The sequence below is a fragment of the Agrilus planipennis genome, unplaced genomic scaffold, assembly GCF_000699045.2.
Source record: "Agrilus planipennis isolate EAB-ADULT unplaced genomic scaffold, Apla_2.0 scaffold2, whole genome shotgun sequence".
Lineage (NCBI taxonomy): Eukaryota > Metazoa > Arthropoda > Insecta > Coleoptera > Buprestidae > Agrilus > Agrilus planipennis.
Genome location: NW_020442464.1, coordinates 3,201,331 through 3,218,149, shown reverse-complemented (window position 1 = coordinate 3,218,149; position 16,819 = coordinate 3,201,331). Strand labels below are relative to the sequence as shown.

At 34.0% G+C, this 16,819-nt stretch overlaps 5 protein-coding genes across 5 annotated transcripts in view; 1 reads left to right on the top strand and 4 right to left on the bottom strand.

Moving 5' to 3' along the window:
* Positions 1-7,386, bottom strand: part of LOC112906579 — a 31,616-nt gene extending 24,230 nt beyond the window's left edge. The window contains exon 1 of the mRNA XM_025980926.1: positions 6,299-7,386. The gene's annotated coding sequence lies outside the window, so the exon portion shown is untranslated. The remainder of the gene's footprint in view (positions 1-6,298) is intronic.
* LOC112903865 (YTH domain-containing protein 1-like) lies at positions 7-9,238 on the bottom strand. The gene is made up of 2 exons (XM_025980927.1): positions 7,551-9,238; positions 7-316 (listed from the first exon to the last, which is right to left on the bottom strand). The coding sequence occupies exon 1, from the start codon at positions 8,987-8,989 to the stop codon at positions 7,625-7,627; it is 1,365 nt and encodes a 454-aa protein (XP_025836712.1). The 5' UTR covers positions 8,990-9,238; the 3' UTR covers positions 7-316; positions 7,551-7,624.
* LOC108735677 (YTH domain-containing protein 1) lies at positions 310-1,967 on the bottom strand. Its single transcript, XM_018467788.2, has one exon. It carries the CDS (start codon positions 1,753-1,755, stop codon positions 391-393), a length of 1,365 nt encoding a protein of 454 aa, XP_018323290.1. The 5' UTR covers positions 1,756-1,967; the 3' UTR covers positions 310-390.
* On the bottom strand, positions 2,106-10,568 carry LOC108735744 (transmembrane protein 177). The gene is made up of 4 exons (XM_025980928.1): positions 10,254-10,568; positions 9,970-10,198; positions 9,885-9,915; positions 2,106-2,650 (listed from the first exon to the last, which is right to left on the bottom strand). The coding sequence occupies exons 1-4, from the start codon at positions 10,412-10,414 to the stop codon at positions 2,136-2,138; spliced, it is 936 nt and encodes a 311-aa protein (XP_025836713.1). The 5' UTR covers positions 10,415-10,568; the 3' UTR covers positions 2,106-2,135.
* A 312-nt stretch (positions 10,569-10,880) lies between these two features.
* Positions 10,881-14,500, top strand: LOC108735187 (sodium/hydrogen exchanger 8). The gene is made up of 2 exons (XM_018467056.1): positions 10,881-12,948; positions 13,663-14,500. The coding sequence occupies exons 1-2, from the start codon at positions 10,981-10,983 to the stop codon at positions 13,807-13,809; spliced, it is 2,115 nt and encodes a 704-aa protein (XP_018322558.1). The 5' UTR covers positions 10,881-10,980; the 3' UTR covers positions 13,810-14,500.
* Positions 14,501-16,819: the final 2,319 nt, after the last annotated feature.

The following is a 16,819-nucleotide window of genomic DNA, read 5'->3' as shown; positions in this document are numbered from 1 at the left end:
TGCAATATTGTTTTTTTTTTTAATAAAATATTTAATCGTACACAGTGTATTCCTGATTTTTTTGTGTAGTCGCTTAAATTTAATGAAAATGACAATAACATCAACAAAAGAAAAATAGAAACTTCTTCAAAATAATTATTATTTTAAAGTGTTCTGTATGTAACATGCTATCGATCCTCAAAAAGGATAATACAAGCACAAAATTATGGTACTTACATATTTCGACCGTTACAAAATTTTATAAAAAGAAAAAATGAGCAAAAATCATACATTTTTTCTTTAGAAAGAACCGATCAATTGACCTTACACAAAAAAAATATCGATCAATAAAATGAATTTAAATCTAACAATTTTATTAAATTAATGGAAAAATGCAGTACATGTCGAAGTTCACCGGCGATCCCTGTAACGATGACGATCCCTGTCTCTGTCCCTATCACGGTCCCTGTCGCGATCCCTATCTCTGTCCCTTTCTCGGTCTCTTTCTCGCTCTCTGTCTCTTGATCTATCGCTTGTTCTCCATAAAAACTCATCTACAGACCTATCATATGATCTCTTGTCAGAATATGCTATACTTCTTGTGGCAGGATAATCAGGAAGTGGGAGTCCATCGTAGTATCTTGGGGGAGCTAAATCGTAACCTGCACTTGAATAAAGTCCTGGTGGAGGAACGTAGGGTAGAGGAGGAAGCTGATGTTGCATGGACCTCATGTAGTCTGCAACATATGCTTCGGCTGCTGCTGCTGTGTAAGGTCGGGGTGATTCCCGATCGTAAAAAAATTTGTAACGATCTCTAGATCTGGGAGATGGCGATCTTCTATAAGGAGCACCCGACGACGCCAATCTCCTAGTAGACAAAAAGAATTTTCTACGTGAGTATGACGAATTTCTTCCTCTTATTGAACTTAAAGAAGCATTACGTAGTGCTATTGGCATGCGAGCTTTTGGATGCCTGGGTCCTCTAATTCCATTCTTTTTTGCAGCTTCCTTGGATAAACGTAAAATGGGAGTCAATTCAATACCTTCATCTTCAGGAAATAGACGGCAAAGTTCTTCTGCTACTCTAGGCTCAATTTCTTGACCATCTCTACCTATTTTCACTGGTTTTCCATCATTCCATGGATTATACAAGTGCATTGTCTCACTGAAGGGCAACTCTTTTCTACATATCCAATCTACTTTAAATACACCACCTAGCGCTTTAGCAGAAAGTCCTGGAGGCAAAACCCACGAAATTGCAGGAACATCATGCCTCGATTCACCATGCAACCTAGCAAAACCTGCAAATCTTCCACTTTCTTTTACAGAAAATATTAAAATTACATTTCTTGATTCTCTAAACGCTTGATTTAAATTTGCTTCATTTTGAGGAAGTGTAGACCAAACACCCTTTGCTTTTGACAAGGTGACATTTTCAGCATTATTAGATTTAATTACAAAAAATCTAGTATCTCGAAATAAATAATTTAATTTGGTCATATAGTCATATGATTTTCCTTTTGATCTTGCTAGTTTAGCCGGAGGAGATGTACTTTTTTCTCTCGAACGGCCTCTTTTATGCCTTGAACGACGCCCTTTACCAGAGGAGTCTGAACTAACAGAGCTAATTGAAGGGACACTAGAAGTATCCGAAGTAGTTGCGGAAACATCGCTTTCATAATTTACTTCGTCTAGTTTGTCGTCTCCCATATCGAGACTCAAATTAAGATTCTCTGTGTCTACACTGCCATTCTTCTTGGAATCTTTCGAGTCCATTATTAAATTTAATAAGACAAAAAATTGAAAAGTGACCTTCTTAATTAACACACAACCTCATAGTCAATCAAGGTTTTCCTCCTTGCTGTTATTGTTAATGTAATTAAATTATTTAAGACAATAAAATTGTAACAATAAATACGTAAACCAAAACACTACGCCATGTACGTTGGCATTATTGACGAAATTACCAAACTTTGATATTGCAATTCCCTAGTTACATATGTTTTAGGCGGCGAATTCAAATCCACTTGATACACCTAAATTTTCACTTATAATATAATATAGCAACCAAGCAATAAATTTTTAATGACTTTGTATAAAAAAAGTATCAAGAATTAAATAATAATTTTAATTTCTATAAATGACTACATTATTAATTACATAATTTCGGTAGCATTACTTTCAAAAAATTGCTTTCTTTGAACTAATGGTAAATGCTTTTGTCTTAATATGTAATTCTCATTTCCTAAAGCAGTGTATAATGATGTTCCTTCACTTCCTAATAAGCCTCGAAGTGCAATATTTCGCATTAACACTTTCTCATAATATTCTTTACCACCTTCTTTAAAAATATCATTTTTATTCTTAAGATACTCATCAATTTTTCGTTCAAAATGCAACTGAACTGCATCTTTAATGAAACAGTAAGTAAGAAACATAAAAGCACCGATTAAACCATACATTATAACTCTAATAGCTCTTGGTTTTGCATACATGTTATATTTAACATTCAAGGTGTTGCCCAATCCATATGCTGCAAGAGATGCTGAGACCATTAAAAGTGAGTCAATTGGAAATTTTAAAGTCCTACACATTTCTATTTCTCTAGCCATTGCATAAATTTGTGCATTTTCAGACAGAAAAAGCGATTTATAAAGTAATTTACCGTCATCTAATNAACAGAAATTTCCCTTAACTTGAATTTTCTTTCACTCAAACAAGTCATTGAATTTAGGAGTTCAAGTTAAATAGTCAAAACGTAGTTACTTTGTATTTGTTTGATGTTTATTTACTTTTTACCTATCCATGAAAGAAAGTAAAGATACCACACAATTAATGTTAAATAAAATTTCAAAAAATTATAATAAAAACAACTTAAAATTTTATAATGTTTAAATCACATTGAAACGAAAATGCCCTAAGTAATTTCAGAATGTTACTAAAACACAACATTGGTTCAATAGTACATGTCAAGGTTCATTTAAATTTCACCATTACCATCACATTTTTGATCTATTTAAATAACAATGGCGAGCAAAGATGGTAAAGTCACGAAAACAAAAGAAAACACGAAACTTAACCCTGACCCAGAAGCATCTAACATGATATATTGTGCATACCTACAATAAATACTTTTTTAATTAAGTTTATTTGCCCATTATGATAAATCACTTCCTTAAATCATCAAACAATGACAGTCCCATTACGCTTTGTTTATATTATTATTACTTGGTGATATTAATCAGTAGGGAAAGAGCGAATGTAAAGATAGAAGACGAAAGATTAGAAGAAGTGGCTGATTTTAGGTATCTAAGAAGTCAGATAAGACAGGACGGACGGAATAATAGGGATATCAAGCAGGGGATAGCTCTCGCGGACGATTAATTTAGAAATTCGAAAATATTGCTAAAGGTGTATGTTTGGAGCGCGGCGCTGTACGGGTGCGAAACATGGACGGGAGGCGTGGCGGAAAAGAAAAGGTTAGAAGCGTTCAAAATGTAGTGTTAGGGTGAATGATGAGGATACCGTGGATAGAGAAGGTTAGAAATGAAGAGGTATTGGAAAGAATAGGAGAACAGAGGACTTTATGGAAGTCAATACAAACTAGGCGATATAGGTTGGTAGGACACCTTCTCAGGCTTGAAGGTCTAGTTAGAGACATATTAGAGGCAGAAACAGGAGTTAAGAGGAGTAGAGGTAGACCTAGATTAGATTACTGATCGCAAATAGTTAAGGATGTGGGATATTCTAGTATTAGAGAAATGCGATGATGATAATGACATTAATCTGCAGGACTGATGAAGCATTTTCGTAGTGGAATATAGCATAGTAATTTATCAATTCTGAAAAAAGAAGATGCTACTTAGATCTACCTCTGACATGTGCCCTGTACTTTAATGTCTGTCACGCCACAACACCCACCACATTACAAAAAAATAGTGCTTCTTTAGCATTTTGTAGTACTCTATTTAACCCTCTTGAAATTGGCATGCAAAATTAGCAGGTGAAAATATAAACCAAATGAAGTTAGATTTACTACTAATTATCTAATGGTTTATATTTTTGCCTGCTAATTTAGCATGCCAACTTCAAAGGGGTTACTCTATTTGAGTACTAAAAAGCGCCAAAGCACTAAATTCAAGTAGTAAATAAGAACAATAATGTACAGGCCTAGAAGGACGTGACCATGACAACGATAACACTCTCGCCGTCCGTGCTGCCTTTTCTACCAAGTTCTATTAGGTTGGGATTATAAGCCACAGTAGGAAAAGACAACACGTAAGAAGTGAATGTTATCCTAGTCAGGTCTTTTATTTTCCTTCATGCAGATCCATGACGATATTCCGCATATAGAAGTTTTCAGTAGACTGTATACCCACAAAGTAGCCCCAATTAATATTTATTCACATTTCTCCTCCTTAATTACACCTATGACCTTTAAAAACTTGACCGGTCCTCTCTCTACCTATAAAATTGATCGAGTAATTTGTATGCGATCTCATCAAGAATTCCACATTACCTATTTACTTTTTCTCAAAAATAAAAAAAACCTGGCTTATAAACGCATTAAAGACATGAACATCATCAAGTCACTCACGAACCGACATACATTATCTTTATTATATTAATTACGAACGTCCTAATTTGCAGTAGGTACGATAACGGAATAGGCAGGTACGACGATAATCTCCTCAAATAAAAAAAAAATAATCCGAAAACAATCTAGGTACCTACTAAATACTTTGTAAAATTCAAAACTGAATCGCTCAGAAAGGAAACTGTGCTCAGTGCCGACGCCGCAAAAATAACGGTACCCTGGCAAGAAGTACGACAGCTGGTACGTTCCTTTTTACTCATTTAGAAATGAAGGCCGCATACCAAATTGACCCTACATAATATAAATACATATCCTACGTATGTATTAAAGAAGAAATGGTTCTGCTAAAGATCTTTGAGAGAGTAAAACAGGTTTGTTATAGCGTGTGTACACACCTATAAAAATACAGTAAAACGTTTGTGGAAATCTGATGATGTTGTTGTAAGTGGGTTATAATAAACAAGCACCTCTTTCATAGAAGCAAATGATCGTCATCAGACATTAACTAATTATTTAAATCCGAACAAGACCTACAAGTCCACGCGAAGGGCGTTGTCTAATCCAAAATCGTCCCAAATCTGATACAGATAGATTATTTGCCTTACAAAGGGGTTTGCTATTGACCAGGTACCCACGAAATTAACTCGAATTTATTTTGTATCCCTTTTCCCATATTTGCTATAAAGGCTATAAGGTGACCCTGTTTTTTTTTTTTTGGGGTGGGAATGGGTGAGTGGTGGTGGCTGGGATGAGATAGATGAGGTGGACGAAATTGCCCCTGCATTTGCCTAACGTAAAAACCACAAAAAAAAATCGAGCAGGGCAAACGGACCTGGAATCGAACCGATGTCCTCCCGAATGCCATGCAACGATCTAAACCCCTAGGCCATTTGCCGCTCGGTCAGGTGAGTCTGACATATTATTGACCTTGCAAAATGCATGAATGTGCATAAGTAAAAATAAATAACCAATAGATAATAATTAGACAAAATAGTTAAGACAAAAAATTGATTAATCACAATATGACAGATGTAGAATTTTTGCTTAATAAATACTATAACTAAATAGAATAATTGTTCGTTCTATGACATTAACAAAATTGAATACCCCAATAGGTATACCTACCAAATATAAATTGACTAGAATTTCAATAATTAACTACTTTAAAATTAGTCCTAACTAGGTATACATCAATTTATAAAATAATTAAGATTACTTATTGTTAGGTATAACTTTCAAAAATTCTGTCATTGAGTAGGTAATTACCTATAAGCAATTAAATTAGGTGCCTACTGCACTTATTCAATCGTTTAGCTTAAACTTTCAGAAAAGATCCATATTACACATGTTTACCAAAATGTTTATTTACCTTGGCAATGACATTAACATTTATTTACAATGTAAATGAAGCTACATACATGCTGTAGACGTACGTATAAATCCTCAAAAACAATTAAAAACCAAATCTGTATCTACCTATCACAAAAGTAAAAAACGAAACAATTCTAAGTACCTATATGTACCTACAATTGCAATAAATTATAAGTACTTAACATTTGAATCTTTATAAACATCCTGAACTGTCAATATCAGCACGAAACTGTTTAGTATGTAAAGTATAAAAAGGAATATAGGTAAATATAGATTGTATATCCTTTTCCTCAATTAGGTACATTGAAGGTAAGACAGTAAAGAGTAAAAATAATATACTAAATCACTTACATATGTTTTCTGCGAAGCAAAATCCACATTAAATCAAAATCCTTTCCGTGATTTCCGATAAAACAAGGATCTTTGCACAATTGCCATCCATCTAGGCGATTTGCGATATATTGTATCTGTTGAGACAGAACAGCACTTCATGTTTCCGAAAACACACCCGCAACCGAAACAAAAGGGATCGACGTTTGGAATATTTTTAATTTTACAACTATACGTATTATGTGTCTTAATACGTTACTAATCAAATAATGACACGAATTTCATACATGCAAGGACCGTAAGGACTGGTTTTCGAGAGCAACAACCCGAACATACCTACCCGTAAGATCTCTACGATCTCCTCTACAACTTCAGCACTTCGGTAACGCAAACGAAAGAAGAAAGCAGCAACCAGCCACTCATTCACTCACGCCCGGTTTTTCTCAGCCAATAGGAAACGCCTATTTCGTTCGATTCGAAACGATCATATACGAAGTCAGAGAAGAGAGACGTATATAGAAATACAATGCCGTGTTTCATTTGCGGATCACCCCAGATCACCCCAAGCCGGCAGGTTCCCACCCCAGCCACCAAGTGGCGACACTGCGCCCGCAAGCTTCGATACCCCAACGCTTGGTGGCGACAATGTCATTGCATTAGCCGCGCCTATTTTACTAAAGAAGGATGCGCACGCATAGAAAATAAGTTTGGCGGCAGAAAAAATCATCTTGAATTTTTAGATTTTCTGAGATTCTTGGAAAGTTAACACTTCGAGCGAAATAATTCGAGCGAAAACTTATTATCTTTTTTAATTTGTTTAATTACATTAACAGTGCATAAAATTTGTGTTGTTTTTTTGCGAGTGTGTTCAGTGTATAAATTATTGTGCATTGTAATCGTAAAAATGCCATCTACAAATATTTGTGCATTTTTAAAATGTAAAAATACATCAACGAGAATGCCACATCTCTCGTTTCACCGTTTTCCAAAAAATGAAAGGTAAGCATTTTCAGTTAATTTTTGTTTTCAAAATTATTGTTACATTATTACTATTACTATGATTATTATCACTGATAAAGGTAATTTTATACTTTCGCGGTCCCCTCGTTTTTTGGCTCTAGAAAATCGAAAAATCATCCGATTTCGATGAATTTTGTTTTAAAATCTTTGTTTTTACGGCGGATTTATAAAAAAAAATACGGGAAATATCTCACCTGGAGATTTCATATAGNTTCTTTAGAAAGAACCGATCAATTGACCTTACACAAAAAAAATATCGATCAATAAAATGAATTTAAATCTAACAATTTTATTAAATTAATGGAAAAATGCAGTACATGTCGAAGTTCACCGGCGATCCCTGTAACGATGACGATCCCTGTCTCTGTCCCTATCACGGTCCCTGTCGCGATCCCTATCTCTGTCCCTTTCTCGGTCTCTTTCTCGCTCTCTGTCTCTTGATCTATCGCTTGTTCTCCATAAAAACTCATCTACAGACCTATCATATGATCTCTTGTCAGAATATGCTATACTTCTTGTGGCAGGATAATCAGGAAGTGGGAGTCCATCGTAGTATCTTGGGGGAGCTAAATCGTAACCTGCACTTGAATAAAGTCCTGGTGGAGGAACGTAGGGTAGAGGAGGAAGCTGATGTTGCATGGACCTCATGTAGTCTGCAACATATGCTTCGGCTGCTGCTGCTGTGTAAGGTCGGGGTGATTCCCGATCGTAAAAAAATTTGTAACGATCTCTAGATCTGGGAGATGGCGATCTTCTATAAGGAGCACCCGACGACGCCAATCTCCTAGTAGACAAAAAGAATTTTCTACGTGAGTATGACGAATTTCTTCCTCTTATTGAACTTAAAGAAGCATTACGTAGTGCTATTGGCATGCGAGCTTTTGGATGCCTGGGTCCTCTAATTCCATTCTTTTTTGCAGCTTCCTTGGATAAACGTAAAATGGGAGTCAATTCAATACCTTCATCTTCAGGAAATAGACGGCAAAGTTCTTCTGCTACTCTAGGCTCAATTTCTTGACCATCTCTACCTATTTTCACTGGTTTTCCATCATTCCATGGATTATACAAGTGCATTGTCTCACTGAAGGGCAACTCTTTTCTACATATCCAATCTACTTTAAATACACCACCTAGCGCTTTAGCAGAAAGTCCTGGAGGCAAAACCCACGAAATTGCAGGAACATCATGCCTCGATTCACCATGCAACCTAGCAAAACCTGCAAATCTTCCACTTTCTTTTACAGAAAATATTAAAATTACATTTCTTGATTCTCTAAACGCTTGATTTAAATTTGCTTCATTTTGAGGAAGTGTAGACCAAACACCCTTTGCTTTTGACAAGGTGACATTTTCAGCATTATTAGATTTAATTACAAAAAATCTAGTATCTCGAAATAAATAATTTAATTTGGTCATATAGTCATATGATTTTCCTTTTGATCTTGCTAGTTTAGCCGGAGGAGATGTACTTTTTTCTCTCGAACGGCCTCTTTTATGCCTTGAACGACGCCCTTTACCAGAGGAGTCTGAACTAACAGAGCTAATTGAAGGGACACTAGAAGTATCCGAAGTAGTTGCGGAAACATCGCTTTCATAATTTACTTCGTCTAGTTTGTCGTCTCCCATATCGAGACTCAAATTAAGATTCTCTGTGTCTACACTGCCATTCTTCTTGGAATCTTTCGAGTCCATTATTAAATTTAATAAGACAAAAAATTGAAAAGTGACCTTCTTAATTAACACACAACCTCATAGTCAATCAAGGTTTTCCTCCTTGCTGTTATTGTTAATGTAATTAAATTATTTAAGACAATAAAATTGTAACAATAAATACGTAAACCAAAACACTACGCCATGTACGTTGGCATTATTGACGAAATTACCAAACTTTGATATTGCAATTCCCTAGTTACATATGTTTTAGGCGGCGAATTCAAATCCACTTGATACACCTAAATTTTCACTTATAATATAATATAGCAACCAAGCAATAAATTTTTAATGACTTTGTATAGAAAAAGTATCAAGAATTAAATAATAATTTTAATTTCTATAAATGACTACATTATTAATTACATAATTTCGGTAGCATTACTTTCAAAAAATTGCTTTCTTTGAACTAATGGTAAATGCTTTTGTCTTAATATGTAATTCTCATTTCCTAAAGCAGTGTATAATGATGTTCCTTCACTTCCTAATAAGCCTCGAAGTGCAATATTTCGCATTAACACTTTCTCATAATATTCTTTACCACCTTCTTTAAAAATATCATTTTTATTCTTAAGATACTCATCAATTTTTCGTTCAAAATGCAACTGAACTGCATCTTTAATGAAACAGTAAGTAAGAAACATAAAAGCACCGATTAAACCATACATTATAACTCTAATAGCTCTTGGTTTTGCATACATGTTATATTTAACATTCAAGGTGTTGCCCAATCCATATGCTGCAAGAGATGCTGAGACCATTAAAAGTGAGTCAATTGGAAATTTTAAAGTCCTACACATTTCTATTTCTCTAGCCATTGCATAAATTTGTGCATTTTCAGACAGAAAAAGCGATTTATAAAGTAATTTACCGTCATCTAATTCCCAAGGAACAGATTCCTGTCTTAACTAGAAATATACAGATTTCATATAACAACTGAAACTCATAAAATAGTGTAGTACCTTTATAACACTTTTATCCACCATATCATCATCTATATATGTAAAATTAAAGGGTATTCCAATTATTGAACCAAATCTACTACGTGTAGTTCCAGCACTAAACACATCAAAGCCGACTGAAAAGAACGGACGTATGAAAAGTCGTTCAATATCAGGTATTTCCAAGATGTCTAGGGCTTTGTTAAATCGTTCTTTTATAGGTTTAGTTAAAGGTACAGTAAAGCCATTTCTATAAAAATGGGAACCAATTATGAAGTGAATAATAGCTATAAGGCAATTTTTACTTATAAAAGTGTAAGACATCCCTATATTGGTCTATAAATATGGTATTCGGCAATACTTTAATAAACATTAAACCTGCGATACCAGTACAGGCAGCTCCTGCAGTGAAATTTTTCCCTTTCTTGGTAAGTAACCAAGACCCAAATTTACTTATTATACTCATTTAAAAAACATTTAAAGGTATTTAAAAATGAAATTTTTTAATAATTATGAATTATTTACTGATTAATTACAATTAGTTAACCTACAATTTTCAGTCATATTTGTAGGTTATAACACCACCATAGAACCACCACCACTATAGATATACGCGATATATGCTACAAGCCATAGACAACCAAAACCATTCTCTATAGGCATGCCCATAAGCCAATTACAGAATCACCAACCGTTTAAGTCATAGATACTCTAATATTGTTATATTTTGAAACTTTATTTTGCAATATAATGCTGCTTGTTTTTTTGTTATGTATGTACTGCATAAATTATTTATGCCAAAATAAATTTGCCTTTAGAATCTGTAGAAAAATAAAATAACGAATGCTCTTTTGATAATAAGACTGTTATGCATGCCTAACCACCTTCAGTTAAATCGCAATGTCAGTTAACCATCATCTGACACATGAAAATACCGATAATGACTGAATATTGCGCAAGGTCAACGTCAACACCGTCATTTGCTGACGATAAGTTCGCAATTGTGGCTAGTGAAATAACGAAACGAAGTGAATGTACAATGTGAGTGTTGTGAAAATTTGCAATCCTTCAAAAATCATGATCAAATTAAATAGAAATACGTTACGAGTACTTGCGTTCGCAGTATTGTGTGTTCATGTTTTAAAATGTCAAGAAGTCGATAGCCCTGCGCCTGAAATTAGTAAACCTTTAGATCAAGTTTCTTCGTCGTCTACTACATCTACCACAACAGTTAAATCCATAATTGAGGCTGTTTCTACATCATCGTCGCTGTTAGATCATAACAACAACAGTGCCAAGCCACTGTCGTCATCTCCCCCTTCAGCTTCACCTTTACCCTCTACAGCTATACCAAATGTAGACGTTAAAAATAATGTCAACAGGTCTAGTAGTAGTTCTCAACCACCATCTGAAGTAACGACTCCAACAGCAATTATAAGTTCAAGTGTAAAACCAAACAACACAAATGGTAGTTCCACGACACCTTCAGCAGACCCTGTTTTACCTGCGAAAGAATCGGCCGAAGATGAACATAATAGTTCTATGGCGATTTTCTTTGTATTATGTGTCCTGGCTCTAGGAATACTTCTTATTCACTTCATGTTACAGACAGGATTCCAATATTTGCCAGAAAGTATCGTAATAGTTATTCTTGGTGCAATTGTAGGCATGACCTTGAATGCTTTATCTAACAGAAATATTAGCAATTGGAGAAAGGAGGAAGCATTTTCACCAACTGCCTTTTTTCTGGTACTTTTACCTCCAATCATATTTGAATCAGGGTACAATTTGCACAAAGGTAACTTTTTTCAAAATATTGGATCTATACTAGTTTTTGCAATATTTGGAACAACAATCTCTGCATTTATTATTGGTTTTGGAGTCTACTTCCTAGGATTAGCTGAGGTGGTTTATAAATTAAGCTTTGTTGAATCTTGTGCTTTTGGATCCTTGATTTCTGCAGTTGACCCTGTTGCTACAATAGCAATTTTTCAAGCTCTAAATGTCGACCCTATTTTGAATATGTTAGTTTTTGGTGAAAGTATCTTAAATGATGCAATCGCCATAGTATTGACAACAGCAGTTTTGGAGTCTAATAATCCTCTTATGTCAACAGGAGAGGCTATTCTACAAGGTTTTAACAGGTTTTGTTTGATGTTCTTCGCATCTGCCGGTATTGGTGTTCTGTTCGCCCTTGTCAGCGCATTGCTTTTAAAGCATATTGATTTACGAAAAAATCCTTCTCTTGAATTTGGAATGATGTTGGTCTTCACATATGCTCCTTATGTATTAGCTGAAGGTATACATCTATCTGGAATAATGGCAATTCTGTTCTGTGGAATTGTAATGTCTCACTATACCCACTTTAATCTGTCCACTGTAACGCAGATTACAATGCAACAGACCCTTCGAACATTAGCTTTTATTGCTGAAACTTGTGTGTTTGCCTATTTGGGCTTGGCACTCTTCAGCTTTAAACATCGTGTTGAACCTGCTTTTATCATTTGGAGTATCATTCTTTGTCTTATTGGCAGAGCCTGCAGCATTTTCCCGCTTGCATTTCTAGTTAATAAATTTAGAGAGCACCAAATAACAAAAAAGATGATGTTCATTATGTGGTTCAGCGGCCTGAGGGGTGCAATTTCGTATGCCTTATCTCTTCATTTAAGCTTCAGCGACGAAACGAGACATGTTATAATTACAACTACTCTTATTATTGTCTTATTTACTACCCTATTCTTTGGCGGCTCTACAATGCCCCTTCTGAAATTTATGCAAGCCACTAAGAACCCCGCAAGAAGATCTAGAAAGCGCAAGAAGGACAAAGAAGTATTTTTAAGTAAAACCAAAGAATTGGGACAAACTTTAGAATCAGAACATTTATCAGAAACTACAGAAGGAGAAATGGATGTGTCTTTTGCTTCTGCTCGAATTAAAGGCTTTGCAAAATTGGACTTGAAATATTTCATTCCATTCTTCACAAGGAGGTTTACTCAACAGGTAAGAAGTTTAAAGTTAGAAGATAAAACGGAGAATTCTAATAAAAAAAGATCATTTAAGTAAGTTCACAAAAAGTCAAGAAATTGTTCAATATACAAAAAAAATTCAGAATGAGAAGTTCCTTTTTTTTACAGCTGAAAAGCGAAATCAGCATACAATCAAATTAAGTCACATTTAATATCACACTAAAAATATAATGACTAATATTGTTGATAAAACAGTCTATTTAGTGCTGATAACAAGTTTTATGAACATGTTTATCTACACTTGTTAATATTTATCTGCTAGATTGCATATAATTGACTTTAAAAATAGAATTCTGTGGCCGCATATTTAAATAGTTAACAACTGGAAACTATAAGTTTTTAAGTTGGTTTTAAAAACAAATATTACAATTTACCGAACTTTTTCTTTAGCAAGTTATTTCGTAAAATGTAGAACAAGGTCTTGTTTAATTACCGCATAGTTTCTAATCACCCAAGTAAAAACGTAATTTTTGATCGGTAAACAACATAGGTATTCGTATTTGTATAGTATCGATAATTATCCGAGAAACAAATGAAAAAAGATATTTAAAAACTTTTACGAAACCTGAAAGTAAAATGTTCTATTCATATTAAGTCATCCTTGTTCTTATAATTAATTCGCTAGTTACATCCGATAAAGTAATCTTAATGGCAATTTCGAAAATAAATATTTATTTTTTCTTTAAAGGAACTGAAAGATTGTAAAAGCCAAATGACGGATCTAACAAACCAATGGTATCAAGCGATTCGAATATCACCAGATCATTCGGACGAAGAGCCAGTTGTTCCGGCAACAACATCCAGAACTAGCAGCATATCGAGCATCGTTCGCTGACTAGGAGCAGAAGAAGGAGAAGTTCAACCATTTTTAATTAAGAAAAGACCCTAATTGGCAATTTTAAATTAATTTTAATCCCAGTTATACCCTATCGCGCTTATTACAAAACCCTTCTAAACAATATGCAGTACTTATAAATGCATACATGTGTGTAAAGTACGACGTATACATCGTTTTTTAAAATATATATATATATTTCCGTTTTAACTGCATGATTATTACAGGGTTTTATTAAATATATTTCAAATGTCACGAAAAAATTCAAATACTTTCGTTCTGATATATGCAAGTCACAGTTGTATATTTTTTGAAGAAATATTTTCCGTTATTAGGCGATCTAATTAACAAGTGAAAAGGCAAAGGTTTTCACAGTCAACATTATCTGAAAAGGGTTCGATATTCGGGGTTGATGGCCGTGGTATAGGTTTGGTTAGTACACAGATGGAATAGTTTATTCGACGTTTCGCCAGCTGCTGTGGTTGAGACAGTCTCAGCACAACCTGAAGCGATGGATTTACGCCCTCTCGTTCGTTCCGTCACAGCAGCTGGGGAAACTTAGAATAAATAACTCCGTCTGCAGACTTGCCAAAGCCTGAATATGGGCCCCTCTTTCAATTAACTAGTATTTTTCAAAAATAGTATTTATGAGTTCCTGTGTTGTTTTTGTTTCCTATTTTTGTTTTTTTGTTTCNGACATTAACAAAATTGAATACCCCAATAGGTATACCTACCAAATATAAATTGACTAGAATTTCAATAATTAACTACTTTAAAATTAGTCCTAACTAGGTATACATCAATTTATAAAATAATTAAGATTACTTATTGTTAGGTATAACTTTCAAAAATTCTGTCATTGAGTAGGTAATTACCTATAAGCAATTAAATTAGGTGCCTACTGCACTTATTCAATCGTTTAGCTTAAACTTTCAGAAAAGATCCATATTACACATGTTTACCAAAATGTTTATTTACCTTGGCAATGACATTAACATTTATTTACAATGTAAATGAAGCTACATACATGCTGTAGACGTACGTATAAATCCTCAAAAACAATTAAAAACCAAATCTGTATCTACCTATCACAAAAGTAAAAAACGAAACAATTCTAAGTACCTATATGTACCTACAATTGCAATAAATTATAAGTACTTAACATTTGAATCTTTATAAACATCCTGAACTGTCAATATCAGCACGAAACTGTTTAGTATGTAAAGTATAAAAAGGAATATAGGTAAATATAGATTGTATATCCTTTTCCTCAATTAGGTACATTGAAGGTAAGACAGTAAAGAGTAAAAATAATATACTAAATCACTTACATATGTTTTCTGCGAAGCAAAATCCACATTAAATCAAAATCCTTTCCGTGATTTCCGATAAAACAAGGATCTTTGCACAATTGCCATCCATCTAGGCGATTTGCGATATATTGTATCTGTTGAGACAGAACAGCACTTCATGTTTCCGAAAACACACCCGCAACCGAAACAAAAGGGATCGACGTTTGGAATATTTTTAATTTTACAACTATACGTATTATGTGTCTTAATACGTTACTAATCAAATAATGACACGAATTTCATACATGCAAGGACCGTAAGGACTGGTTTTCGAGAGCAACAACCCGAACATACCTACCCGTAAGATCTCTACGATCTCCTCTACAACTTCAGCACTTCGGTAACGCAAACGAAAGAAGAAAGCAGCAACCAGCCACTCATTCACTCACGCCCGGTTTTTCTCAGCCAATAGGAAACGCCTATTTCGTTCGATTCGAAACGATCATATACGAAGTCAGAGAAGAGAGACGTATATAGAAATACAATGCCGTGTTTCATTTGCGGATCACCCCAGATCACCCCAAGCCGGCAGGTTCCCACCCCAGCCACCAAGTGGCGACACTGCGCCCGCAAGCTTCGATACCCCAACGCTTGGTGGCGACAATGTCATTGCATTAGCCGCGCCTATTTTACTAAAGAAGGATGCGCACGCATAGAAAATAAGTTTGGCGGCAGAAAAAATCATCTTGAATTTTTAGATTTTCTGAGATTCTTGGAAAGTTAACACTTCGAGCGAAATAATTCGAGCGAAAACTTATTATCTTTTTTAATTTGTTTAATTACATTAACAGTGCATAAAATTTGTGTTGTTTTTTTGCGAGTGTGTTCAGTGTATAAATTATTGTGCATTGTAATCGTAAAAATGCCATCTACAAATATTTGTGCATTTTTAAAATGTAAAAATACATCAACGAGAATGCCACATCTCTCGTTTCACCGTTTTCCAAAAAATGAAAGGTAAGCATTTTCAGTTAATTTTTGTTTTCAAAATTATTGTTACATTATTACTATTACTATGATTATTATCACTGATAAAGGTAATTTTATACTTTCGCGGTCCCCTCGTTTTTTGGCTCTAGAAAATCGAAAAATCATCCGATTTCGATGAATTTTGTTTTAAAATCTTTGTTTTTACGGCGGATTTATAAAAAAAAATACGGGAAATATCTCACCTGGAGATTTCATATAGTTTTATGAATTTAAATGTGATCATAAACGCAGTTCTTCGCATATAATCGTTTATAACTTTCTTACAAAGCATCAAACGCAGTTCATATATTTTTTTTTGTTGATCTACATAAAAAAACGAACATTTTGGAAAAAGAAAAATTAAAAAATGTTTGTTTATTGAAAGGTCAATTTTAAGAAAAATTGTTATTATTTTTAATTGTAAAAACATGATAAATCAACATTTTTATATATTTTTTTTTTATTTGTTCGTTTTTTTGTGTAGATTATGAAAAAAAAATAACAACTTCATTTGATTACTTGGAAAAAAGTTATCAACAATTATACATGAATGAGTGCATTTTCATGAACATTTAAAGCCATGAAACCAATATAAGTTTTCATTTTTTTTTATTTCCATATTTTTTTTCATAAATCCGCCGTAAAAATAAACATTTAAAAAAAAATTAATCGAAATCGGATGATTTTTC

Excerpts from the sequence above, each read along its gene's own strand:
- LOC108735744 (XM_025980928.1), bottom strand. The coding sequence starts at position 10,414 with ATGAGTATAATAAGTAAATTTGGGTCTTGGTTACTTACCAAGAAAGGG. Across the intron at positions 10,199-10,253 it reads GATGTCTTACACTTTTATAA|AAATGGCTTTACTGTACCTT; the intron begins GTAAAAATTGCC and ends CCATTTTTATAG. Across the intron at positions 9,916-9,969 it reads TGGATAAAAGTGTTATAAAG|TTAAGACAGGAATCTGTTCC; the intron begins GTACTACACTAT and ends GTATATTTCTAG.
- LOC112903865 (XM_025980927.1), bottom strand. The coding sequence starts at position 8,989 with ATGGACTCGAAAGATTCCAAGAAGAATGGCAGTGTAGACACAGAGAAT.
- LOC108735187 (XM_018467056.1), top strand. The coding sequence starts at position 10,981 with ATGTACAATGTGAGTGTTGTGAAAATTTGCAATCCTTCAAAAATCATG. Across the intron at positions 12,949-13,662 it reads CAAGGAGGTTTACTCAACAG|GAACTGAAAGATTGTAAAAG; the intron begins GTAAGAAGTTTA and ends TTTTCTTTAAAG.
- LOC108735677 (XM_018467788.2), bottom strand. The coding sequence starts at position 1,755 with ATGGACTCGAAAGATTCCAAGAAGAATGGCAGTGTAGACACAGAGAAT.